The sequence below is a fragment of the Macaca thibetana genome, chromosome 11 (assembly GCF_024542745.1).
Source record: "Macaca thibetana thibetana isolate TM-01 chromosome 11, ASM2454274v1, whole genome shotgun sequence".
Lineage (NCBI taxonomy): Eukaryota > Metazoa > Chordata > Mammalia > Primates > Cercopithecidae > Macaca > Macaca thibetana.
Genome location: NC_065588.1, coordinates 58877920 through 58900729, shown reverse-complemented (window position 1 = coordinate 58900729; position 22810 = coordinate 58877920). Strand labels below are relative to the sequence as shown.

At 35.2% G+C, this 22810-nt stretch overlaps 1 protein-coding gene across 3 annotated transcripts in view; it reads right to left on the bottom strand.

The window, feature by feature from the left end:
- Positions 1 to 22810, bottom strand: part of MON2 (MON2 homolog, regulator of endosome-to-Golgi trafficking) — a 128094-nt gene that overhangs the window by 88472 nt on the left and 16812 nt on the right. For 2 of the 3 annotated variants that reach the window (XM_050748397.1, XM_050748398.1), the window contains exons 2-7: positions 22194 to 22257; positions 12485 to 12612; positions 11393 to 11524; positions 8006 to 8135; positions 6165 to 6262; positions 5288 to 5413 (exon numbers count right to left, since the gene is read on the bottom strand). In XM_050748397.1, coding sequence (XP_050604354.1) covers positions 5288 to 5413; positions 6165 to 6262; positions 8006 to 8135; positions 11393 to 11524; positions 12485 to 12612; positions 22194 to 22257 — 678 coding nt within the window. Of the gene's footprint in view, positions 1 to 5287; positions 5414 to 6164; positions 6263 to 8005; positions 8136 to 11392; positions 11525 to 12484; positions 12613 to 16020; positions 16102 to 22193; positions 22258 to 22810 lie in introns of those variants that run through there. The other variant, XM_050748399.1, reaches the window with a different exon arrangement.

Below are 22810 nucleotides of genomic sequence, written 5' to 3'. Positions count from 1 at the left end.
TTTGTATTTTTTTGTAGAGACGGGGTTTCACCGTGTTAGCCAGGATGGTCTCGATCTCCTGACCACGTGATCCGCCCGTCTCGGCCTCCCAAAGTGCTGGGATTACAGGCTTGAGCCACCGTGCCCGGCCAATTTTTGTATTTTTAATAGTGACGGAGTTTCACCTTGTTGGCCAGGCTCTCCTGACCTCAGGTGATTCGCCCGCCTTAGCCTCCCAAAGTGCTGGGATTATAGGCGTGAGCCACTGCCCCCGGACTAAATGTATCTTTTAAAAAATCAGATTCTCAAGAAAGAAAAACTGAAAATACAGATAAATAAAAACATAAAAGTAAGTCTTGCCTAATCTCACCTCCTGGAGATAAGTGGACTAGTCATTGTTAACTTCTACATGTATACTCTTCCAGACTTTTATAAATATTTTAATATACTTTTTCATTCTTTCCCCCAAAATGAGATCTTAAGAGATAAATGACTTGAAATTATACTCTCACATCTACAGTTAGTTTCTTTGACTGCCAAAATGAAAAGTAAAGTCCACTTTCATATTTTACAAAAATAATTATTTTGTATATTGGTTAATATATAAACATACCGGCAATTCTTAAGCAATTCTTAAAAGTTTTATCAATTCACTGTTTCCCTCTCACTACTCAACTCACTACAGTTGGGTTTCCTCCAGCACTATCACCAACCATCCCAACTCTACTTCTCCACTTCTCATTATCCTCATCATGATCTCTGTGGCCAAAGCAAACACTTTCCAGTCTTTCCAGTCATCATCTTATCAGATCTCTTTGTTTTTGTTTTGTTTTGTTCTGTTTTTGAAACAGGGTCTTGCTCTGTCACCCAGGCTGGAGTGCAGTGGTGCGATCATGGCTCACTGCAGCCTTGACCTCCTGGGGTCTTCCCACCCTTCAGCCTCCCAAGTAGCTGACACTACAGGTAAGTGTCACCGGGCCCAGCTGATTTTCTAAAAATTTTTCATAGAGACAAGGTCTCACTATGTTGCCCAGGCTGACTCCTGAGCTCAGGCTATCTGGCCGCCTCAGTCCCCTAAAGTGCTAAGATTACAGGTGTGAGCCACTGAGCCTACCAGATCTCTGTGAACCACCTGATATAACTGATTACTTGCTTCATCTTGAAACTTTCTTTGCTTTTGCCTTTTATTATGTCACACTCTCTTAGATTTGTTCCTGCCTTCTGGCCTTGTGTTCTCAGTCTCTTGTATATGCTCATCCTCAACTGTTTAATGTTGAGGTTCCTCAGAGGTCCAGAGTACCATGCCCTTGCTTTGTACTCTAGGTTCTCACCACAATCTCATTCACTCCCATATCTCCAATTATCAACTATATGCCAGGAACATTTAAATTTATAATTTCAGCCCCAAACCTTGAAATGCATAAGTCCAACTAACATTTTGTATGTCTCACAGATACCTCAAAATTAGTATATATATGAATAATGTGTCTTTGTGATAAAAATTCTGCCCATGAAGTATTCCATCTTAGCAAATGGTTCACTGTTCAAGCCAGAAAGCTAGAAGTAATCTTTGAGACTGCCTTTTTCATCTTCCACTACAATACTTCATTGAGGCAAAAGGCCTCTAGAAAAGAAGATATCCCTTCTCAGGGTCACTGCTCTTCGACCTTCTGTGTGGAGTATTCTTTTCCTATTCTCTCCATGTCTCCTAGCTACTCTTAATCCTTCATTTACAAGCTTAAGTATCATATCCTTGATTTATCACCAAGTCTCCAACAGGTTTGGTCCACTGTTATTCATTTCCTAACACTTTTAATAGTTCTCCTTCACAGCACTCATCACATCTTATCAACTCAGTTAAAATCTGTCTCCCCATTAGAATTGTAAGTGCCACAGGGCAAAGACTTTATCAGTCTTATTTAACTTCTGTATACTTGGCATAAAACATAAGTGACTGGTAAATTTTGATTGCATATGTGAATGATGAGTTAAAAAAGAAACAAATATTTATCTCTGGAAGAAAATTGTACAGGATGAAGTTCTAGGATCTTACACAGAAGAATTCTTCCCCTTCCATGCTTTATAGCAGGAAGAATAAAGTAAATTTTGTAAGTATAATAAATCTGTAAAAACAGGCTGGGCACGCTGGCTCATACCTGTAATCCCAGCACTTTGGGAGGCCAGGGCAGGCGGATCACAAGGTCAGGAGATCAAGACCATCCTGGCCAACACCATGAAACCCTGTCTCTACTTAAAAAAAAAATACAAAAAAATTAGCCAGGCGTGGTGGCGGGTGCCTGTAGTCCCAGCTACTCGGGAGGCTGAGGCAGGAGAATGGGGTGAACGGGAGGTGGAGCTTGCAGTGAGCTGAGATCGCACCACTGCACTCCAGCCTGGGCAACAGAGCGAGACTCTGTCTCAAAAAAAAAAAAAGAAAAAAAATCTGTAAAAACAGTTTCAAATATTTTCCTATAAAGTCAGAAAACATAACCCAAACATGAAAATTTTAAATTCAGATTCATTAACCAATTCATTCATTCAAATATTTATCAATGGCCGGGTGCAGTGGCTCAAGCCTGTAATCCCAGCACTTTGGGAGGCCGAGACGGGCAGATCACGAGGTCAGGAGATCGAGACCATCCTGGTTAACACGGTGAAACCCTGTCTCTACTAAAAAATACAAAAAAACTAGCTGGGCGAGGTGGCGGGCGCCTGTAGTCCCAGCTACACGGGAGGCTGAGGCAGGAGAATGGCATAAACCCGAGAGGCGGAGCTTGCAGTGAGCTGAGATCTGGCCACTGCACTCCCGCCTGGGCGACAGAGCGAGACTCCATCTCAAAAAAAATAAAATATAAAAAAAAAACAAAAAAAACCCCCAAATATTTATCAAACACCTGCCATATGCCAGGCACTATTACTAAAGACATCTATACAACAGTACTAAGTCCCTGTCTCACAGAGTTTATCTTCTTGTAGGGAAAGAGAAAAAATAAAATAATACACAATATGTAATAATATATAATACATATATACGTGTGTGTGTGTGTGTCAGGCAGGAGGTGATAAGTACTACAAGAAAAATAAAGAGGGATAAGAAAGATAATGGTGCTGGTAGGGAAAAATGTTGCCATTTTACACAATGTGATTGGGGAAGATGTGTCTGATAAGTTGACCATTAAGCAAAGCCCTCAAAAAAGTAAGACAGCAAGCCATATGAGGAAAAAAGGATTCCATGCCCAGGGAATAGTAAGTACAAAGGCCCTGGGGCAGGAATCTGCTTGAGGCACTTCAGAAACAAGGACAGTGTGGCCAAAGGGTGAGGGCAAAGAGAAGAGAGGAAAGAAAGAAGATCAAGGAATATCAGGGACTAAATCATGAAAAGTTCCACAGAGCAGAAGGACACTTCATCTTTTAGTCTGATAAGGAGGATATCAACTGAAGCAATTTACAAGAGACTGAAAAGATTTGACTTATTTTAAAAGACCATTCTGGATGTGGTGTCACAAACAACTATAATAAGTGGTACAAGTATTAATATATATGCAAGCAGACCAGTTAGGAAGCCAACAAAACAATTCAAGTAAGAGGTGATGGTAGCTTAGACTAGAATAATTGTAGAAGTGGTAAGAAGTGATTGGATCCTGAATATATTTTGAAGGTAATGGTTGGGATGTGATACATAAATAAAAAAGAGGGGATACGGAGAGAAACTAATTTGAATCAACATGAGTTCAAATCCCAACTCCATCACTTATAAACCATGAAACTGTGGACAAATTATTTAACCCTCTGGATGTTGTAGTTTCCTCATGTGTAAAACAGTGATAATTGGTATATCTTAGGCATTTGGGAAGATAAAAGAGAATATAATATGTAAGGAATCTGACACATAGCACGTAGAAGGAAGTCAAGAAATGATAGCTGCTATGACTATTATTTATACAAGAGTGTTGGACAAGTTATATCTAAATACTGCTTATCCTATTACACTACAAGAAAGGGAATCATCAGTATATACTGCTCATCAAGAGCATTTAACAACTGCCTAATGTATACTAAAAATTATGAGCCATATAAAAATAATTTCAGCTCCAAATCCTGGCCTAAAAGATCTTATACTACTGTACCACTTGATTCACTCATTTTGTAGGTAAGAGCAAAGGATAAAATGGATTACTTAGGGAGGAAGCATGGTAAGGGAAGGAGCTAGATGAGTAGTTAAGAAACCTAAATTACAGTTCAAGACCTGCTAATAACTACGGGACCCTGTGTAAGTCACTGACTTCATTTTGGACTTTAGCTGTTTTCCATTTAAGTTATGTGAAAACACATAGCTAGATATATAGGCAAGTAAAAATCAATAATTTCTTTAGGCTTTTAAATATTACACAAGTAACTCACATACCACATTTCCTTCATAGACCCATACACTGGGAAATACCTATTAACAGATTGTCTCTAGAGATTCTTTTTATTATTAAAATTCCAAAATGCAAAGGGACTAAAAAAAAAAAAAAAGTAATGTAACACTAAGCTGTTATATGTCTAAAGTTTGAGGCTACAATTCTCCACAGCTTTCTTTCCTTCCTTTTTTTTTTTTTTTTTTAAGAAATGGGGTTTGGCTCTCTCACCCAGGCTGGAGTGTAGTGGCATGAACACGGCTCACTGCAAACTCGACCTCCTGGGCACAAGCGATTCTCCTGCCTCAGTCTCCTTAATAGCAGGGACTACAGACATGCACCATCACACTTAGCTTTTTAAAAAAAATTTTGTTTTATTTATTTTTTTTGAGACAGAGTCTTGCTGTCACCCAGGCTGGAGTGAAGTGGTGCGACCTCAGCTCACTGCAACCTCCGCCTCCCAGGTTCAAGTGATTCTCCTGCCTCAGCCTCCTGAGTAGCTGGGACCACAGGCATCCGCCATCACGCCCGGCTAATTTTTGTATTTTTAGTAGAGACGGGGTTTCATCATATTGGCTAGGCTGGTCTCAAACTCCTGACCTTATGACCCACCTGCCTCGGCCTCCCAAAGTGCTGGGATTATAGGCATGAGCCACTGCACCCAGCCTTTTCATTTTATTTTCTATATTGATGGTGTCTCACTATGTTGCCTAGGCTGGTCTCAAACTCCCGGGCTCAAGCAATCCTCCCACCTCAGCCTCCCAAAGTGTTGGGATTACAGACATGAGCCACCAAGTCTGGCCTCTTTGCAATTTTTAATGTGGAAAAAAAATACACGTTGCTTTCTTTAAAAATATTTGTAAAACAATCAAGATTAACTTTGTCACAAGATACTATAAATGGCTTACTTGTAAAAAGACCTGTGGAAAATCATTGAGGACTGACTCAAGTAATTCGAGGCCAAACGTCCGAGTCATTTCTGTCATGCCCACTAGCCAATAAGGAGCATCAGCATTAACCAGCTGACAAAGGTCCTGGGAAAATAAATCCAACAATTTCACATGCTAGAATTAAATGTGCTTTTCAAAACTCACAGTTCATAAATCTTAAAAAAAAAAAAAATCCATCTTCTTATATAATACATGTTTTTGCTCCTTAGAAACTAAGCGCCGGTAATTCCAATTTTGACAAATTGTGTAACTGACAGATTATATAAGCAAACTTTTAAAGAATCATATAACTACTCTGTACTGACAATTTGTACAGTTGTACAATGTACTACTACAAATTGTACAACTGTACAGTACTCTGTACTGACAATACAGAGACAGTAGACAGATAAATGATTAATCAAACATTAAATGACAAAATAAGCTTTTAATGCAAAGTAATAATATTTTCAGTACAGATTAATCTTGTTTTACCTAAAATTATTTATTCATGACAAGTGATGTAAAAATCACGTATCTATGCATCAAATTATATTAAACAGACCAAATTTATTACTTAAATTTTCCTTGTTTAAAGAAACTTTTTTTGCATGACTAGTTGTTTCTGATATACCTGTTTTCTAGTTCTGCATTTATTTCATTTTATTTTCTTAAAGTGAGTCATAATGTTTTATCATGCTAAATATAGAAGTTGTTCTTTAGAACTATTTTAATACTACCTGTGACATATTTTCAAAAAAATTCACATTAAAAAAATTAGACATAAAATCCCCAACTAAAAAATTCACACAAAACTATATTTTAGAATAAAAATTATTTTTATCAACTAAAATACCTGGAAAAGCATATATGCATCTTTAGCACAAGGTTTGAGGGTACTGACAGATCTTCTGTTACTATTTCCTTGTACCAGTATTGGTTGTTCTATAATATCTGCAATCAAAACAGGATGGGTTTTAGCAGTTCACAATAGCCTTTAATAAATTACATATTCTGTTTAAAAGATAATGTCTAAAATAAATATGTTTATATAATTATAAATTGTAATTATAATTTCAGATTTAAAATTTCCAATTTTTAACATATGCCTCCAAAACAAAACAAAAAAAAAATGGGAATCTATTTTTATACCAAATACCATAAAAATCACTCTTTGTTACCTTACATTCACTCTAATAAGCTGGGTACTTTTGTCCATACATTTGGTTTCCCATTCTTTAGCCCCTTTATTTCATGGATTTAACATTCACGTGATCTTTAAATGTGCTTTTAAATATCAAACAGACATATAAATGTTTACCATATGGTTAACTCCTCTACCATTTCACTATCTTCAAGAGAATTACTGCTTGATCTGCTGCTATTACCATGTCAGTTACAGATATTCACCAGCTAAGAATCAGCTAGGATGGTGTTTCCCAACTCAGTATTTCTTTAATTAACTACTAGTAAAAAATATCATTCTCTGTAAGTTATGACAGCCTGTTTTGAATAAATATTGACTTAACGACTACCTGAAAAGAAAAAAGTTCTAAGTATTTCTACCTTACTATAAAGTATTAAATGGCAGATTAGCCTTAGAGACACACAACTAAAACTACCAATGCGGGAATTTTATTGAGGTTATGAATGTATAAATCATTCAAACTGGGGAACTGCCCTGTGTTATCACAATATGATTTTGAATATTTTAACCAAATGGGACACATTATAATTCCTTAATATTTCAAACTACTAGAATTCCACCTGCATTTTTCCCCAAGAAAAAATAAAGAAAAAACAATATACCAAAGTGGAAATATTCTTATAAAGGTATTTGATTAAAAATATTTTTAAATTATTATTATTATTTTTGAGACGGAGTCTCGCTCTGTTGCCCAGGCTGGAGTGCAGTGGTGCAATCACAGCTCACTGCAGCCCTGCCTCTCAGGTTCAAGTGATTCTCCTGCCTCAGCCTCTGGAGTAGCTGGGATTACAGGTGCACTCCACCACACCCAGCTGATTTTTTGTATTTTAGTAGAGACGAGGTTTTACCGTGTTGCCCAGGCTAGTCTCAAACTCCTAAGCTCAGGCAATCCACCAACCTTGGCCTCCCAAAATGCTAGGATTACAGGCATGAGCCACCACACCCGGCCAAAAATTAATTTTTATATTATTTAAATGTTCTTAACACATGTTAGCAGATACAGACAAATATTTACGAGGGAAGCCCACTCTTGGAAATTTATCCTGAAGAAATAATTCAAAAAGATATGTAGGAAACCACCCAAAACAGTTATAAAATACTGAACAGAACGCAAGTGTCCAATAGGAGACTAGTTCAGTTAAATTACAGAATGGCCACAAAATATAATGCAATAATTAAAATTTAAATTATAAGGATGAAGCAATAACATGAAAAATTCATAGAATGCAATGTTTGGTTAAAAAATACATATAATGCAATACTTGGTTTAAAATGTGAAATTATATTTAATACAAAATTATGCATATACTAGAAATAAACAAGGAAAACAAAAAGCCCATTCCTTAGGGTGATCAAATTGTGAGGAATTTATTTTTTAAGTTTCCATTATAGACATAATAATGTTGATCATTTCAGCAAAGGCTGAAAGTTAATAAAAATGAAATCATCCAAGAACCACCCACAAAGTAAAACAACTTCTAGCACTTTACCTCTGTGTCGTTCATCTTCAGCAACCATCCTCTCAAAAACAACAGTAACAACTTGTCGCACTGTAGCAGCAGCTGTATTATTTGTAATATTATCTTTCGTGAAGTGTAGTCGAAAACAAAGAACAATTGCCTGAAAACACAATTTTCATTTAGTGTGAAACAAGATTGAAGAGCAAGGCCATTATCTTTATTTTATCAGGTGTAACCACAAATTGAATAATGTTTGGTTGTTTCAATCACCAATATGAAAAGTCCCACCATTTTATACAATAAAATATAAAAATCCTCAGATTTTGATGTAATTCAAGTTCTCAGTAAACATATAACCACAGAAGATTAGCTATGGTAATGTGAAACATACCTTTTAAACTTTGGTTCTTTTAACATCTATATAATAATGTGTTATGCTTTTATTTCCCCAGAATGACTTGCTTTGCAAATAACAAGAACTCAAAGTTTGTTGTATCACTTAAACATCTGGAGAAGCTATACCTAAGCATATAAATAAATAAAATTATGAAACTTCTAAAAGGAGTCATTTTTTTCTTTTAAACCTCAAGCCTACTGAGGTGTAATTTATATACAATAAATTATAGAATACCTTAAAATTATATAATTTGATGAGTTCTGACAAACATGTGGGCCCATGAAACTAAGGCCACAATTGAGAAACGGAATATTTCCATCACCCCAAAAGTTCTCCTGTGCTCCTTTGCCACCCATCTCTTCCCCTACACTTGGCCCCAGGCAAGCACCCATGTGCTTTATTCACTGCAGATCAATGGGCATTTTCTATGATTTGTATATGAACAGATTAATTCAGTATGTGCTCATTTGGACCTGGCTTCATCCACTTAGAATAATATTTGTGAAATTCATCCACTTTGTTCTATGTATCAGTAGTTTGTACCTTTTATTACCAAATAGTATTCCATGGTATGAGTACACCATATTTTGCTTATCTGTTTACCTGCTGGTGAACATTTGGGCAGCTTCCAGGTTCTGACTATTGTAAAAAAAAAAACACAAAAAAAACAGCTGCTATGAACATTCATATATGTAAGCCACTGTGAGGACATATGTTTTCATTTATCTTGGGTAAATATCTAGAAGTGAAATGGATGGGTCATCTGGTAAGAATAGGTTTAACTTTTTAAGAAACCAACAGTTGGCTGCGCACTGGGTGGCTCACACCTGTAATCCCAGCACTTTGGGAGGCTGGGGTGGGCAGTTCACTTGAGGCCAGGATTTGATGACCAGCCGGGCCAACATGGTGAAACCCCGTCTCTACTGAAAACACAAAAAATAGTTGGGTGTGGTGGTGCACACCTGTAATCCCAGCTACCTAGGAGCCTGAGGCATGAGAATCCCTTGAGCCTGGGAGGTGGAAGGTTGCAGTGAGCCAAAAGCGCACCACTGCACTCCAGCCTGGGCAACAAAGCAAGACTCTATCTCAAAAAAAAAAAAAAAAAAAGAAAGAAAGAAAGAAAAAAAAGAAACCGCTAGTTTCCCACAGTGGTTTTACAATTTTACATTTCTGCCAGCAGTATATGTGAATTTAGAACTATCCTACATTCTCCATAATACTTGATGTGGTCTTTTTTCATTGTAACTATTCTAATGGACGCATACTATTTCCTTATGGTTTTGTGTGTCCCTAATAATAACACTAAACTTCTTTTCATGTGTTTGTCACCCATTTGAATATTTTATTTTAATGAAGTGTCTGTTGAAACCATTTGTCCACACTTAATGTGTGGGTCGTCTGTGTTATGAATGAATTTTAAGAGTTCTTTATATAGTCTAGATACAAGTCCTTTGTCAGATATTTGTATTTTCCCACGTTCTGTGGCTTTCTCAAGGATTTTAGATTTTGTGCCCTAATAAATCTTTGCCTACCCCAACATCACAAAGATTTTCTCCTATTTATCCTTCCAAAAGTTTTCTAGTTTTAAAAGAAGCCATTCTTGGAGAAAAACATAATGGTAGTTTTAGAATCAATGCCTATCACCTTAATTATATTAAAAGTTTTAAAAGACACAAGCCTCTGGTACTGCTGCTACTCTTTAGATTTCAACATAAAGGAAAGACACAGTACATAGTTGTATAGGAGCCTTCATATTAACTCAATTTTATACTATTTCTTTATACTTGATTTTTCTCATCCCCAATTATTGCATTTCCAAATTAACCAACATACTAAAATAAATCCTATAATCAGTTCTTATTTCTTTAGTAGATCAAATGAAAACCTTTAATAAAATTTTAAATACATGTATCAGAATAATTTGATAGCTAGAAATCAAGAGGAACTATACACAACAAAAGGATATATTAAAATATATACAATATTGTATATAGCTTGTGTAAGCTTAAAAGAATAAACTATTTGCAATTAAAATCTCATTATGATCTAAGAACATCACTTGAGATAGTATACACAGCTTAATGTGACAGTACACTGTACTTCTTTATAAGTCATGCAAATTATAATAAAGCTGTTACTGACAGTCTAAAAAATTCCTTAGACAATAATTCATTTACTGCTATGTTACTCTCTACTTTCTGTTCCTTAGAAATATTTCATAATAAAAAACTTTTTAAAAAGTGAAATAAATAATAGAATGGCTCTTACGTGTTCCACAGTGGGTGGGAGTGATGACAAAATGAGAGATAGCTATCATACATACAATCTTATCTAGTATAAATGGTGAAAGGAGATTTGTCTAGCCATTTAAGAAACATATTTGAACTGTCTGGTTTACATATCATATACATATGAAATTATGGGTAGGGAGAGCTATCACAAGGAATCTAAAATGCTCAAGGCAATATCCTTTTTTTATTTTTGAGACAGAGTCTCACTCTGTCACCCAGGCTGGAGGGCAGTGGCGTGATCTTGGCTCACTGCAAGCTCCGCCTCCTGAGTTCACACCATTCTCCTGCCTCAGCCTCCTGAGTAGCTGGAACTACAGGTGCCCACCACGCTCGGCAAATTTTTTGTATTTTTAGTAGAGACAGGGTTTCACCATGTTAGCCAGGATGTCGCAATCTCCTGACCTCGTGATCTCACAACACGTTTTTTTTTCTTAGTTCCCTCCTTCCCTATTCTTACTCTTGGGCTATTTTCTCTCTTTTTTCCATTTCCTAGTAACTATTCAGCCTGTTGGCTGTACCCAAGGGACTTTGATTAAGCTCCCCAACCTGATTTCAACTCTAACCTGGAAAAAAAAAGGTACCAACAGTTATTAACATGCAGTGTCAATTACCACAATAGCTGTAGGGAAGTTGCTTTTGGTTCAAATGGCACCAAGCTTTTCTCTTTCAGCCAGCTTATTCAAATACTGTCTCAAAGCACATATGACCTCTGGCAAACAGTTTTCCTACCTTAGAAAGTGCCTCATCATGAACTACGGTATTGGTTGTTAAAAGAACAAGAACTGTTTGAAGTAGCTTAAGTTCTTCAAGACTATTCTCCATTAGCTGCCAAAGCATGTTAATTATATTTCCAGCTGCAGTCTGTAAAATAGTTATTTTAATTATTGTCAACAAATAAAATACAGATGCTGATGTTCCTAAATAAGAAAAAGTATACAAACCTACCTCACCTGAAGAGGATTTCTTGATCACAATAACAAAAACCATATCTTTAGATCTCTAGATCCAAACACATCTCTCAAGTAATTTAGGACTTACCATCAATTAATTCTCTCCCTCAAAAATTGTAATATCCTATTTGAATATATACACATAGCAGCAAGCAGTTTTGTAATACGTAGTCAAAATCACAGCTCATTTCTACAACATTGATAGATTGTATTTGGACATGAATAATATGGACATATGCAAATTAGCTATGAGTCTGCTGTTTCAGATACAATTTATAGTATGTTACAGAAAAAAAATGCAACCCATATTAACAACACATTGGCACACTCAATTAAATCTGACATTGTTTAAGATGATACATTAATGGCAAAACATTTATTACTTCTATTATAGTACTTATGGAGTACAAAATTAAGATAACACCATTAAATTTGAGACCAACATGCAGATTCATAGTTAAGAAATATTTCTCATTTTTCCAACATAAGGTTAGATACAAACAATACATTTAAGTTAATGAAAAACAAATTATTACTCCATATAATCTAGGAAAGAGAGTCATGCTCTTCCCTCCTCTCTTTATAAAAGAAAAATTAAATAACCAATTAAATTGAAAACTTGCTTGAGTCTCAAAATTTTCATTTATATTACTGAACTGTGACTTCTTAGATTACAAATGACTTGCAAAAATACTTGTGAGTGTTTAATGAGAAGAAAATTTGGCAATATTTTTAATAAAGGCATTTTCTCCAAGCACATTGCTATTCATAAAATAGTTTTTTATTAAATATCAGGTATGTTTCATTCTCCTTTCACGAAAACTCTTTATTCAACTCTTAGGTGCAGTTTAGATAAAAATCTTTATATTACCTCAGACACGACTTCATGTGACATGAGTCTCTGAATAGCAGCCAAACATAGCTGAGTGATCTTCGGTTCCTTGGTTCCACAACCCATTAAAAAAGGCTGTACAACCTCTGAGCTGTTCTCTTTCAGTGCTTCATTTAGAACACATATAAAGTAAATTATTAAAATTAATCTATAAGAATGCATTTTTATATAATTACAACCATTTTATGTAAAACAAACACCAAAACAAAAATCAAACAGCAGGAGTTAAAATACCTTGAATATACACTCCAGACTTTGTATCTAAGCTATATGCCTTAACTACTGCTTTCCCATGCTTTTCTCCTAACACTGTCCTTTGGTTCTCCTCCATCTTCTGCTACAAACTCTATTAGGACATGGATTTTCAAAACTTCTTTCCCACCTCAAAAAAGCGCTCTATTTCTTCATATACTGCAGGAGGGAAAACATAAATAAGAATTCCCACCCTAAAATAGAATCATTAAAAATAGTACATACATCATCCACACAATACTTGTAAATGAATATTCAGAAATTTCCTAGCATATTATATGCCTTGAATTTAAACACCCCAATTTCTTCAAGAAATAAACACATTTCATTAAAAACAATAACATTACTCCTCTTATTACTGAAACAGCACTTTAAATTAATTGGGTGCACATGCTATAATTCCAAACCTTAATTTAACTTCTTCTACCAAGAGCCAGCTCACTCAGAAGTTTTTAAGTGGCAATAAAAATGTAAGAGGTTAGAAAATGTACAAACTGAATTACACATAATTAAATTTACAAATGAAATTAAATCTACACACATTTACTGAAAGGCTACACAAAGATGGATAAGACAGGTTTGTCATCCTTACAGAATTTGAATAAGTGACACGGAATTCCAAGTCAAGAGAACATTAAATTTATAAGCGATTCTGTGTGTGTGTGTGTGTGTGTGTGTGTGTGTGTGTGTGTGTGTGTGTGTGCGCGCGCGCGCGCGCGTGGGTGTTTGTGTTTTGTTTTGTTTTTTTATTTTTTATTTGAGACGGAGTCTTGTTCTGTCCCCAGGCTGGAGTGCACTGGCTCGATCTCGGCTCACTGCAAGCTCCGCCTCCAGGGTTCACACCATTCTCCTGCCTCAGCCTCCCGAGTAGCTGGGACTACAGGCGCCCGCTACCACGCCCGGCTAATTTTTTTGTATGTTTAGTAGAGATGGGGTTTCACCATGTTAGCCAGGATGGTCGCGATCTCCTGACCTCGTGATCCACCCCCCTCAGCCTCCCAAAGTGCTGGGATTACAGGCGTGAGCCACCGTGCCGGGCCTCAATTATTTGTTATTAAAAGAACTAACTCTATCAGTTATTTTTTGAGGCAAGACATGCAATAACGACAGATAAATCTAAGTTTTAAAATGTTTTCCAGAATCACCATTAAAAATGTAAAACCAGTGTTAACATTATCATTTAAATCCTCACCTTCTTCTTCCAAAGCTCTCTTTATGGTATGGTAAATTAAGACTACAACTTCCTACAGGCTGCTCTGCAAAGTCCCTCAGTATGCCAGCATAAATTACTGATTTAGCACAGCTAAAGATGGCAAATATAACTGGCAAAGAACAGTGTTCCCAAAAGGGCTCCCTGTCCTTATTCCCTTGCTTTCTTGTACACAAAGGTTTTGATTCAAACCTAGAGACAAATTTTCCATAACGATAAGAATGATTAAAAGATGATGACCATAAAGCTCCTCTTAAAGCTTCAATAAAATGATTAAATATCCTACCAGATTTAATCCTGCCAGAACCACTGAAGTATGAGGCAACCCCTATCTCTGCTGAACACTCCTTATTAAATGTTATTCAGGCAAATTAAAAGCTCTTAATAGTAACCAAGTTACATTTATAATTTTCATGTGTTAATATGTTTCTCATTTCAGCATCACAATAATCTTAGAGAGTTTAGAGGGCCTGATGTGGCCCTACTGATACAGTAAGTAGGTAGTAAAGCCAGAATTTGAAAATACCGTATGTCTTCTAACTCCTGGTTCACTATTCTTCCTACAATATTATGCTGCCATTCTTTATGGTACATAGGAATGGTACACCCTGACAATAATGGAAGTTAAAAGAGGACCCAGTGATTTGTACTTTAAAGTTGTCTGCCTGAAGTCTTCAGACAAATAAAGGAAAATGAACTTGTTTTCATAAAAAACAAAAAAGAAGATATACTTTCATAGGGTCTATCTGAGATGCCAATGATTTTAAGACATACCCATAATATCAAGACAAAAAAAAAATCAGTGCCAATTAAACTATAACACAATGCTTTCTAATCACTTAGAATTCTTCTTCACAATTTCATCCTCTGGGCCATCAACAGCACTAGGAATGAACACCTTATTTCTTGAAAGAGTACTTCACTATTGTCTCTGAGATTTTCTTCTAAGTCAATGGCACCCATTCTGCATGTTTTGATGCTGGTGCTTTTTTGATCTTACCATAAGATGTTAACAGAAAGTTTTCAATAACCAGGGTGACATTTTAAATAGCAATTCAATTCAACATATGTGGTATCAACAATGCATGCAACTCAACTGATGTGATAATAACATGAAGAACTATGAACAAGTTCATGCACATATTGAAAAAGATAACTACAACATCACCTGGCTCACAATGATTCTAAGATGCCATCAACTGCAAGATGCATCCCAATCAGGGGATGTTAAAAGGTGAAAAAAACTGTGCATATTAAAATCAACAAAATAAGGCGAGTCATGGTGAAATGCTGTGTACATGTTGGCTACAACCAGGTCTATCAAGCTGAGATAAACTTAAGGTAGTAATAAAAATTAATTTTTAAATTTATTTTAATGAAATTCAAAGGAATCAAACATCTATTTCTCATGTTTTCCCTCCCAGTTTATATGAGAATAATAAAAAAGGAAGTTCCTATGTTATCTAGAATAAATTATCAACAAAACAATAAAATCTATTTATTCTAAGTCTTCTTAAGTATACTTTGAAAAACAAAAACATATCCACTGTATTGAGATCATAATTCAGTAAGAGAAAAATCATAAGGAAAAAAGTTACTGCTTTTCCTTTTCTTCTGTAAAAAGTGGTAATAGTCCAAAGAAGTGTAAATTATTCTTGTTCTTCCAACTGAGAGATATCCACTCTCCACAATAACTTTAATAATATGTTTGTTAATGATAGCTTTACATAAATACCTTCCTACAGACTGAGATTTTAGAAATCACACTGAGGAAAAGGCTGTACAGCAATATAAAGAAGACATTTTACTTTAGCCATTTTGAATGTCATTCCAGAAAAAAAAAAAAAAAAAGCTGATTCTTTTTGATCAAAGTTATTTGTTTCTATTTTCATTAAAACATAAAAATAGGTTATGGAAAGGGATAAAAGAAAAAGTTTATTTTCCACCTAAGTCCCTCAATAAGTGTAACTCTTTGTGTTGTAACACTGTGTTGGATAAATATTGTATTTCCAAATTATATAACTGTGAGATCAAATGATGCACTTTCACACACCTGAAAAAGGTCCACCAGGTCCCCATATCCTAGGGGTTTCCTTGCTCTGAGCATTTTCACTGCATAATTGCAGTTTTTATCCTGGAAAAAAAGAATTAAACTAGGATACCCCACTATGAATCATATTAACAGGGGTTAATAAAAGTTTCATTGTGAAAAAATTTTAACAGCCATTAAAGAATAAACTTCGATTCTTATGAAAGAAAATGTGACTTAGACATTATTTTGATACTCAAAATGCTTAAATCTAGCTCTGGGGAAGACTGATATTCCTAACAACATTAAAAAATACTTTAGTGGGTTCAAAAGGTCTGAAAATATATTAAATGATTCGAGAATGACTACAAATGAAAGTCTAGGCAGTTTCACATTAAAAGCACATTACAGGAAAAGGAAGGGCTGTTTAACAAATGATGTTGGCTCAATTGGTTAGTAATTTTGCAAAAGAAAAAATCTAAATCTTCCCATTACCCAACATGTTACTAAGAAAAATCAAACCATAAAATAAAAATGACTATCAACTATGTAGAAGGAGAAGGTCATCCTAAGTGTAAAGCTACAAAAGAACTCAGAAAAATTGGTTAGGTTATATAAAACTGAAAAGCATCTAGATAAAAAAATTAAAAGGTAAATGGTCTAGAAAAAATATGATGTCAACATAATGGGAGGTTAATATTTTTCCTGTATCAAAAGCTCAAGCAATTTGATAAGGAAAACACAAAAGTTCGAAGAAATGAATGTAAAATTTTAAAAAAGAATAATTTAATACAGGGAAAATGATCAACATCTAGTGGAAGTGAGAATTCATTTGTCTATTTAATCACCAAAAGACTTTTAAAAATAATAATCCTGGCAAGGAAGTTATAAAAATATGCTCACTTATTGTTGGTAAAGGTATAAACTTTTATCTTTTTTGAAAGCATGTGGTAGCATATTCTAAGAATTTTAAACATATTCATACCCTTTAACCTTATAATCCCACTACTAGAAATTTATTAAGAAATAATTCTAAATACTGAAACATGCCTAGCATAAGGAAATCGTTAAACTACAATCCACTTGCTGAAATAGCATACAGCAATTTTATTAAATTTCTTTTTATTATACTTTAAGTTCTGGGATGCATGTGCAGAATGTGCAGGTTTGTTACACAGGTGTACATATGCTGTCGTGGTTTGCTGCACTCATCAACCCATCATCTACATTAGGTATTTCTCTTAATGCTATCCCCCCCCATCATACAGCAATTTAAAACATTTAAAAAGACTGGCATCAAAGAAAAATATTTATAACAAAAATACAAATGATATAAGAATGTAAATTTTAAAAATTAAAAGGAATAAATAAAAGCACACTGTACTGCAGATAAACTATGTAATCTCCCTGGCTCAACAGGTCAATTTCTGAAAATGGCATTATTTACAGCCCCCCGTGTCTTCTAGCCTGGATTTTAGAAATAGCTTCTCAAAAGATCTCTGCCTAAATGATGATACACTGAAATATACCCTCCACACTGCTATCCTAATTTACTTAAAATATGAATATGAACGTGTCACTTCCCTGACTCAAACTCTTCTCATCATGCTGCTCAGGATATCACATAACGGCCCTTATGAAATTCCTGACAGCCATTCCCCCCCTTCATACTTTACAGTCAGGCAACACCTCAATAGTGTATCCAAATACACCAAGTTGTATACACAAACCTCATGTATTTAAGAAGTCCCCTTTACTTTATACTTTTATATTTTATTTGCCTGACTAAGTCTTCCTCAGGCTTCCAGACTCAGCTTCGGATTCCCAGGCTGGGTTAGGTGCCTTCCCTATGTCCCTATAACAACCCTCTCTATACTTCCATCTTGGCATTAACCACATAGTTTAATAAAAGTCTATGCTGAGGGTCAGACTCCTTCATTTTTCTGTTATCTGGTTGACATGAACTTAAGATGATAAAACTCACGTACTCAAATCATGTAAAATTAAAGAGACATAGAAAAACATAGCCTACATTTAAAGAGGGCTTACTATTTCCCATGTAGGATGCTAAATACTGGCAACATAAGTCAGAATAAGATGTTACTCTGACCTCAAGGAGTGTCATCTAGAAGAAAAAGTTTCTAGAAAAGGTCTTCAAAAGCCAAATGAAGGAGAAGGTAGGCTAAACAGAAAGAAGGGCACAAACATTTCTTTGAAGTGTATTTCTTGTATTTCCATATAGACTGGAGGTGAATTTCATTACCCATCTTCATATCTCCTCTAATGATTCTTACATAATTATTTACTTATTAGGAATATGTTACATGACATATTCTATAGATGTTTGTAAAATATCACAAGCACATTTATTAAGAAAAGATATTAAATATATTAAATATATAAATATAAATGTATTAAATTTTAAACGCAAATAAATTACCTTTTAAAATCAGAAAAAAATTCCAAAGTATATTTACTCATTGCTACTTAAAGACCTTTTAGCTATGAGCTCTTTAAAAAGAAGATGAGGGAACAACACGTGAAAAAAGAACAAAAGTCACACCAACTGATTATTTATGTAAAAATTCCTTATGTATACTGACAGCACCTGAAAGTAGCCACAGGTAGATGTAACCACTATGGCTTGGGGTAGGGGCTAAATATACAATGTTAAAATATACCACAACTTCATTGATTTCCTTGTTACAAATATTTATTTAAAAAGCAGATTATGTAATTTTTGTATAACAAATAATTTCTGAATTTTTATTATACTATAAGCTAGGATAATAAACACAATTTGTAATATATAATATTCATATAATATTAAATGTAAGATTAAGGCATTTGGCCTTGTAAATGAAAACTTTATGTTGCTATCTCTCATTTTCAAAGTTTTATCTTTAAAGAAAATGGAAATTTTGAGATAATGATCTGTACATCTGAATCAATGCTGACATTACCTGGCATAGCATTCCCACTTATGTCAGCATTCATGACAGCAGTGAAAACAAAGAAAAATAAACATTAAAGGAGGATGCTTAAAAGAAGGGGAGATGTAAAGCAAAGACTTATTCTGAAATATAAATAATATTCCCTTGGAAAATAAATCTAAGAAAACTAAAGTTGACTAGCAATCTATGCCAAGTATCATTAATTAAACTACTTGATCCAAATTAAAAGTTATCATTCTTACAACAAATCTTTATATATTCTGAATATGCAGAGACATATGAGATTTCAATATCCAATCTCATTTGAGACCCCTCAATTGTTTGGTATTTTTGACATACATTAAAGCACAAAAGTTGTATAGTCTCCTATAGTCTCAAGTACCATAAAGAAGTAAATACTTCTCAGGAAATTTTAAAAAGTTAACTAAAATTTTTTCTCAGTATTAACTGTAGTCTTAATTATATAGTTTAGAAACTATATACTGACTAATTTAAACTCTGTTTTGAAGAGCCTCTGATTTTCAGGATGACAGTGGTCTATTAATCTGTAACTTTTAGGTATTATTTTAAATACTTCATAAAAAATACTAGGATAAAGTTTAAGTGCGAATATACCTCCTCAAGTATATAGCTCTGGATACTATGAAGATCAAAGCATGACTATTAATTGTATTTGCATACAGCTCTGTTCTAACTTGATTTGAATAATGCTAATTGAATTAAAATGAAATTAAAAGCTGCCTATATATTTAAATCATACCAACTAAGTCAAAATTTTTCTTACTCATCTTAAGAGTAATTAATTAGACATTTTACGTGGGATAGAATGCTGGAATAACAGTGATCTTCTGAGGAAATCAGTCATTTTTTAAAAAAAAGTCTTTCGCCGGGCGCAGTGGCTCAAGCCTGTAATCCCAGCACTTTGGGAGGCTGAGACGGGCGGATCACGAGGTCAGGAGATCGAGACCATCCTGGCTGACACGGTGAAACCCTGTCTCTACTAAAAAATACAAAAAACTAGCCGGGCGAGGTGGCGGGCGCCTGTAGTCCCAGCTACTCGGGAGGCTGAGGCAGGAGAATGGCATGAACCCAGGAGGCGGAGCTTGCAGTGAGCTGAGATCCGGCCACTGTACTCCACCCTGGGTGGCAGAGTGAGACTCTGTCTCAAAAAATAAATAAATAAATAAATAAAAAATAAAAATAAAAAAAAGTCTTTCACAAACTATAAAACCAATGAAAATTTGTATTATTGGAGAATAATTAAGGACTTACCACGGTATCAACAATGATATTAGCAACAGTAAATATTTCAAATATTTACAGTGATATTCGAATATGATTGGCCTATGGTAAGTCTCCAACATAAAAATATCCAGGTCATCATTTATCTTTAAACATCCATTTCCCCACAGTCGCTAATCTGCCTAACTGCCTACGTCTCCCATTAAAACCCACATGCTGGCCAGGCGCAGTGGCTCACGCCTGTAATCCCAACACTTTGAGAGGCCGAGACGGGAAGACCATGAGGTCAGGAGTTCGAGACCAGCCTGGTCAACATGAGGAAACCCTGTCTCTACTAAAAATACAAAAATTAGCCAGATGTGGTGGTGGGCACCTGAAATCTCAGCTACTCAGGAGGCTGAGGCAGGAGAATTGCTTGATCCCAGAAGGCAGAGGTTGCAGTAAGCTGAGATCATACCATTGCACTCCAGCAGGGGCGACAAGATCAAAACTGAGGAAAAGTCTCAGGAAAAACAAACAGAAAAACAAACAAAAAAACCCCACTTGCCAACCTTCCTAACCCAATGATGTGCACCTCTGCCTTTACCCACCACTTTCACTATACCCCTTCTCAAAATGCACACAGAGCATTATTCACTTCTGTGCATAATGTTATAAAACTATTTGGTGTTTTGATAGACTGTTCAAAATCAGGGAAAAAGCTGTGGGAAACAGATGTAACTGAGGAGAGCTTACCCGAAGGGGAAATTTCCAGCAAAGCTGGATAGCCTAAGCGAAATCCACTCTTGCCCCCCGATCCTTAATCTGCCCCCAAAAATCTTCATTTCATTTCATAACACTCTGAAATCCCACCAGTTACAGACTTACTGGTATCCCTTTTAAAAAATGTAAAATATATGAAAGTTAAAGAGATTATTTACTATTGGGACTTTGTATAAATTAATTTAATAGGACTACTTTCCTCATAGATTAGCTGAGATCAACAGCACTACTGGAACTGGAAATGCAGATTAAAGGATCACTGAAGCAAGCACCGGTTACGTATGGAATACTTGGGAGTAAGTAGCTAACGTGGAAACCTGGTGATACCATGGTAGCACACTGTAGCAGGAAGACCATGGGCTCCTGAACACTCCTGGATTTTAATCTGGTTCCACCACTTTTCCGGTGACCTTGGGCAAGTAACTTAACCTCTTCACATCTCAATTTGCTCTACTATCAAATAAGATAATATCTCCCCACAAGGTTGTTATGTAAGATAGAATAACACAAGTGCCTTGCATATAACAGACTCAAAAAAAAAAAAACAAAAAAAAAAAAGTCAGTTTACCTCTTTTCCATGTTCATTACTGAGGCAAGAACAAAAGGCACCAAGGAAGAGAAAGGAGTGGACTGTGTAGAAAAGAAGGATGCCAAAGAGAAACTCCTGAAAATTCCTCCTTGAAAACCGGGTTCAATCAAGAGAAGGTAAGAAAATAGTTTTGTTTTCTTTTCTCTACTTCACTCTCATTCTTTTTTCATGATCATATTGCCTTAGTCCCAAGACTCAAAATTCATATGGTAAACTAAATACAGAAGACTACGTTATGAATTGTTTGTATTATATTAAAGAGAAAGTACATCATAGAAGGTGGACTGAGAACCAATCTTTCATTCAATTCAATGGAACAAATATTACTGAATGCTTTTTATGGTGTGTCTCAGGTGATTAGCAAGAAGTGGAGGAGAATGCAAAGATGAGTAAGAAAAAAATTTCTTGCCTTTAAGGAGTTAGTAGTGTTAAGGTTTCTGATTTCAGAGAATTTTATAGCACTCATCTCTAGGAAACACAATCAGTTCATAAGTTATGGACTTTTGCCCATTCTGTATCATTATGAATAGCATGTGTTAGGTCATAAGGAAGAGATATTACAGAAAACTGATGGCTTTTATAATAAAGATTCTACTTTTACTATTAGCCAAATTTTTGTTTATTATTAAATTTTTAATACATAAAATTACCTGCCAAAATTTCGGTGTTTCGTGCAGCAATTGTTTTAACTTTTATTATTCCTGATTCAGCAGCCTGCAAGAATAAAAATAATTAGAACACAAAATTTACTGCCAAAATGAATTATCTATGGAAAATAAGTCATATGTGATAGACAAAATATCAAGCACAGTCACTACCACCTTTTTAATTTTCAAACCATCAGATACCAAGCCCAGTAGTGACATATATGTTAAATGTAATAAAATATGATTAATTTGATTATTCACAAGCAAACTCTGCATGCACTACAACATGTTGCCTTCCTCACTCTCAATCCCCTGCAAAGTTAAATTTTCCAAGAATAAAAATAACAAACAAAAACAAAATCTACTGAAAATAATTAGGCTCCTTTTCCCCATTTCAAGCCTCCTCTCCCTCCACCACACACAAAAAAATTGTAGAACACTGAAAAATCAAGTAAAACTACTGTGTTGGATTTATTTATTTATTTATTTATTTTTGACGGAGTTTTTTGCTCTTGTTGCCCAGGCTGGAGTCCAATGGCACGATCTTGGTTCACCACGACCTCTGCCTCCCTAGTTCAAGCCATTCCCCTGCCTCAGCCTCCCAAGTAGCTGGGATTACA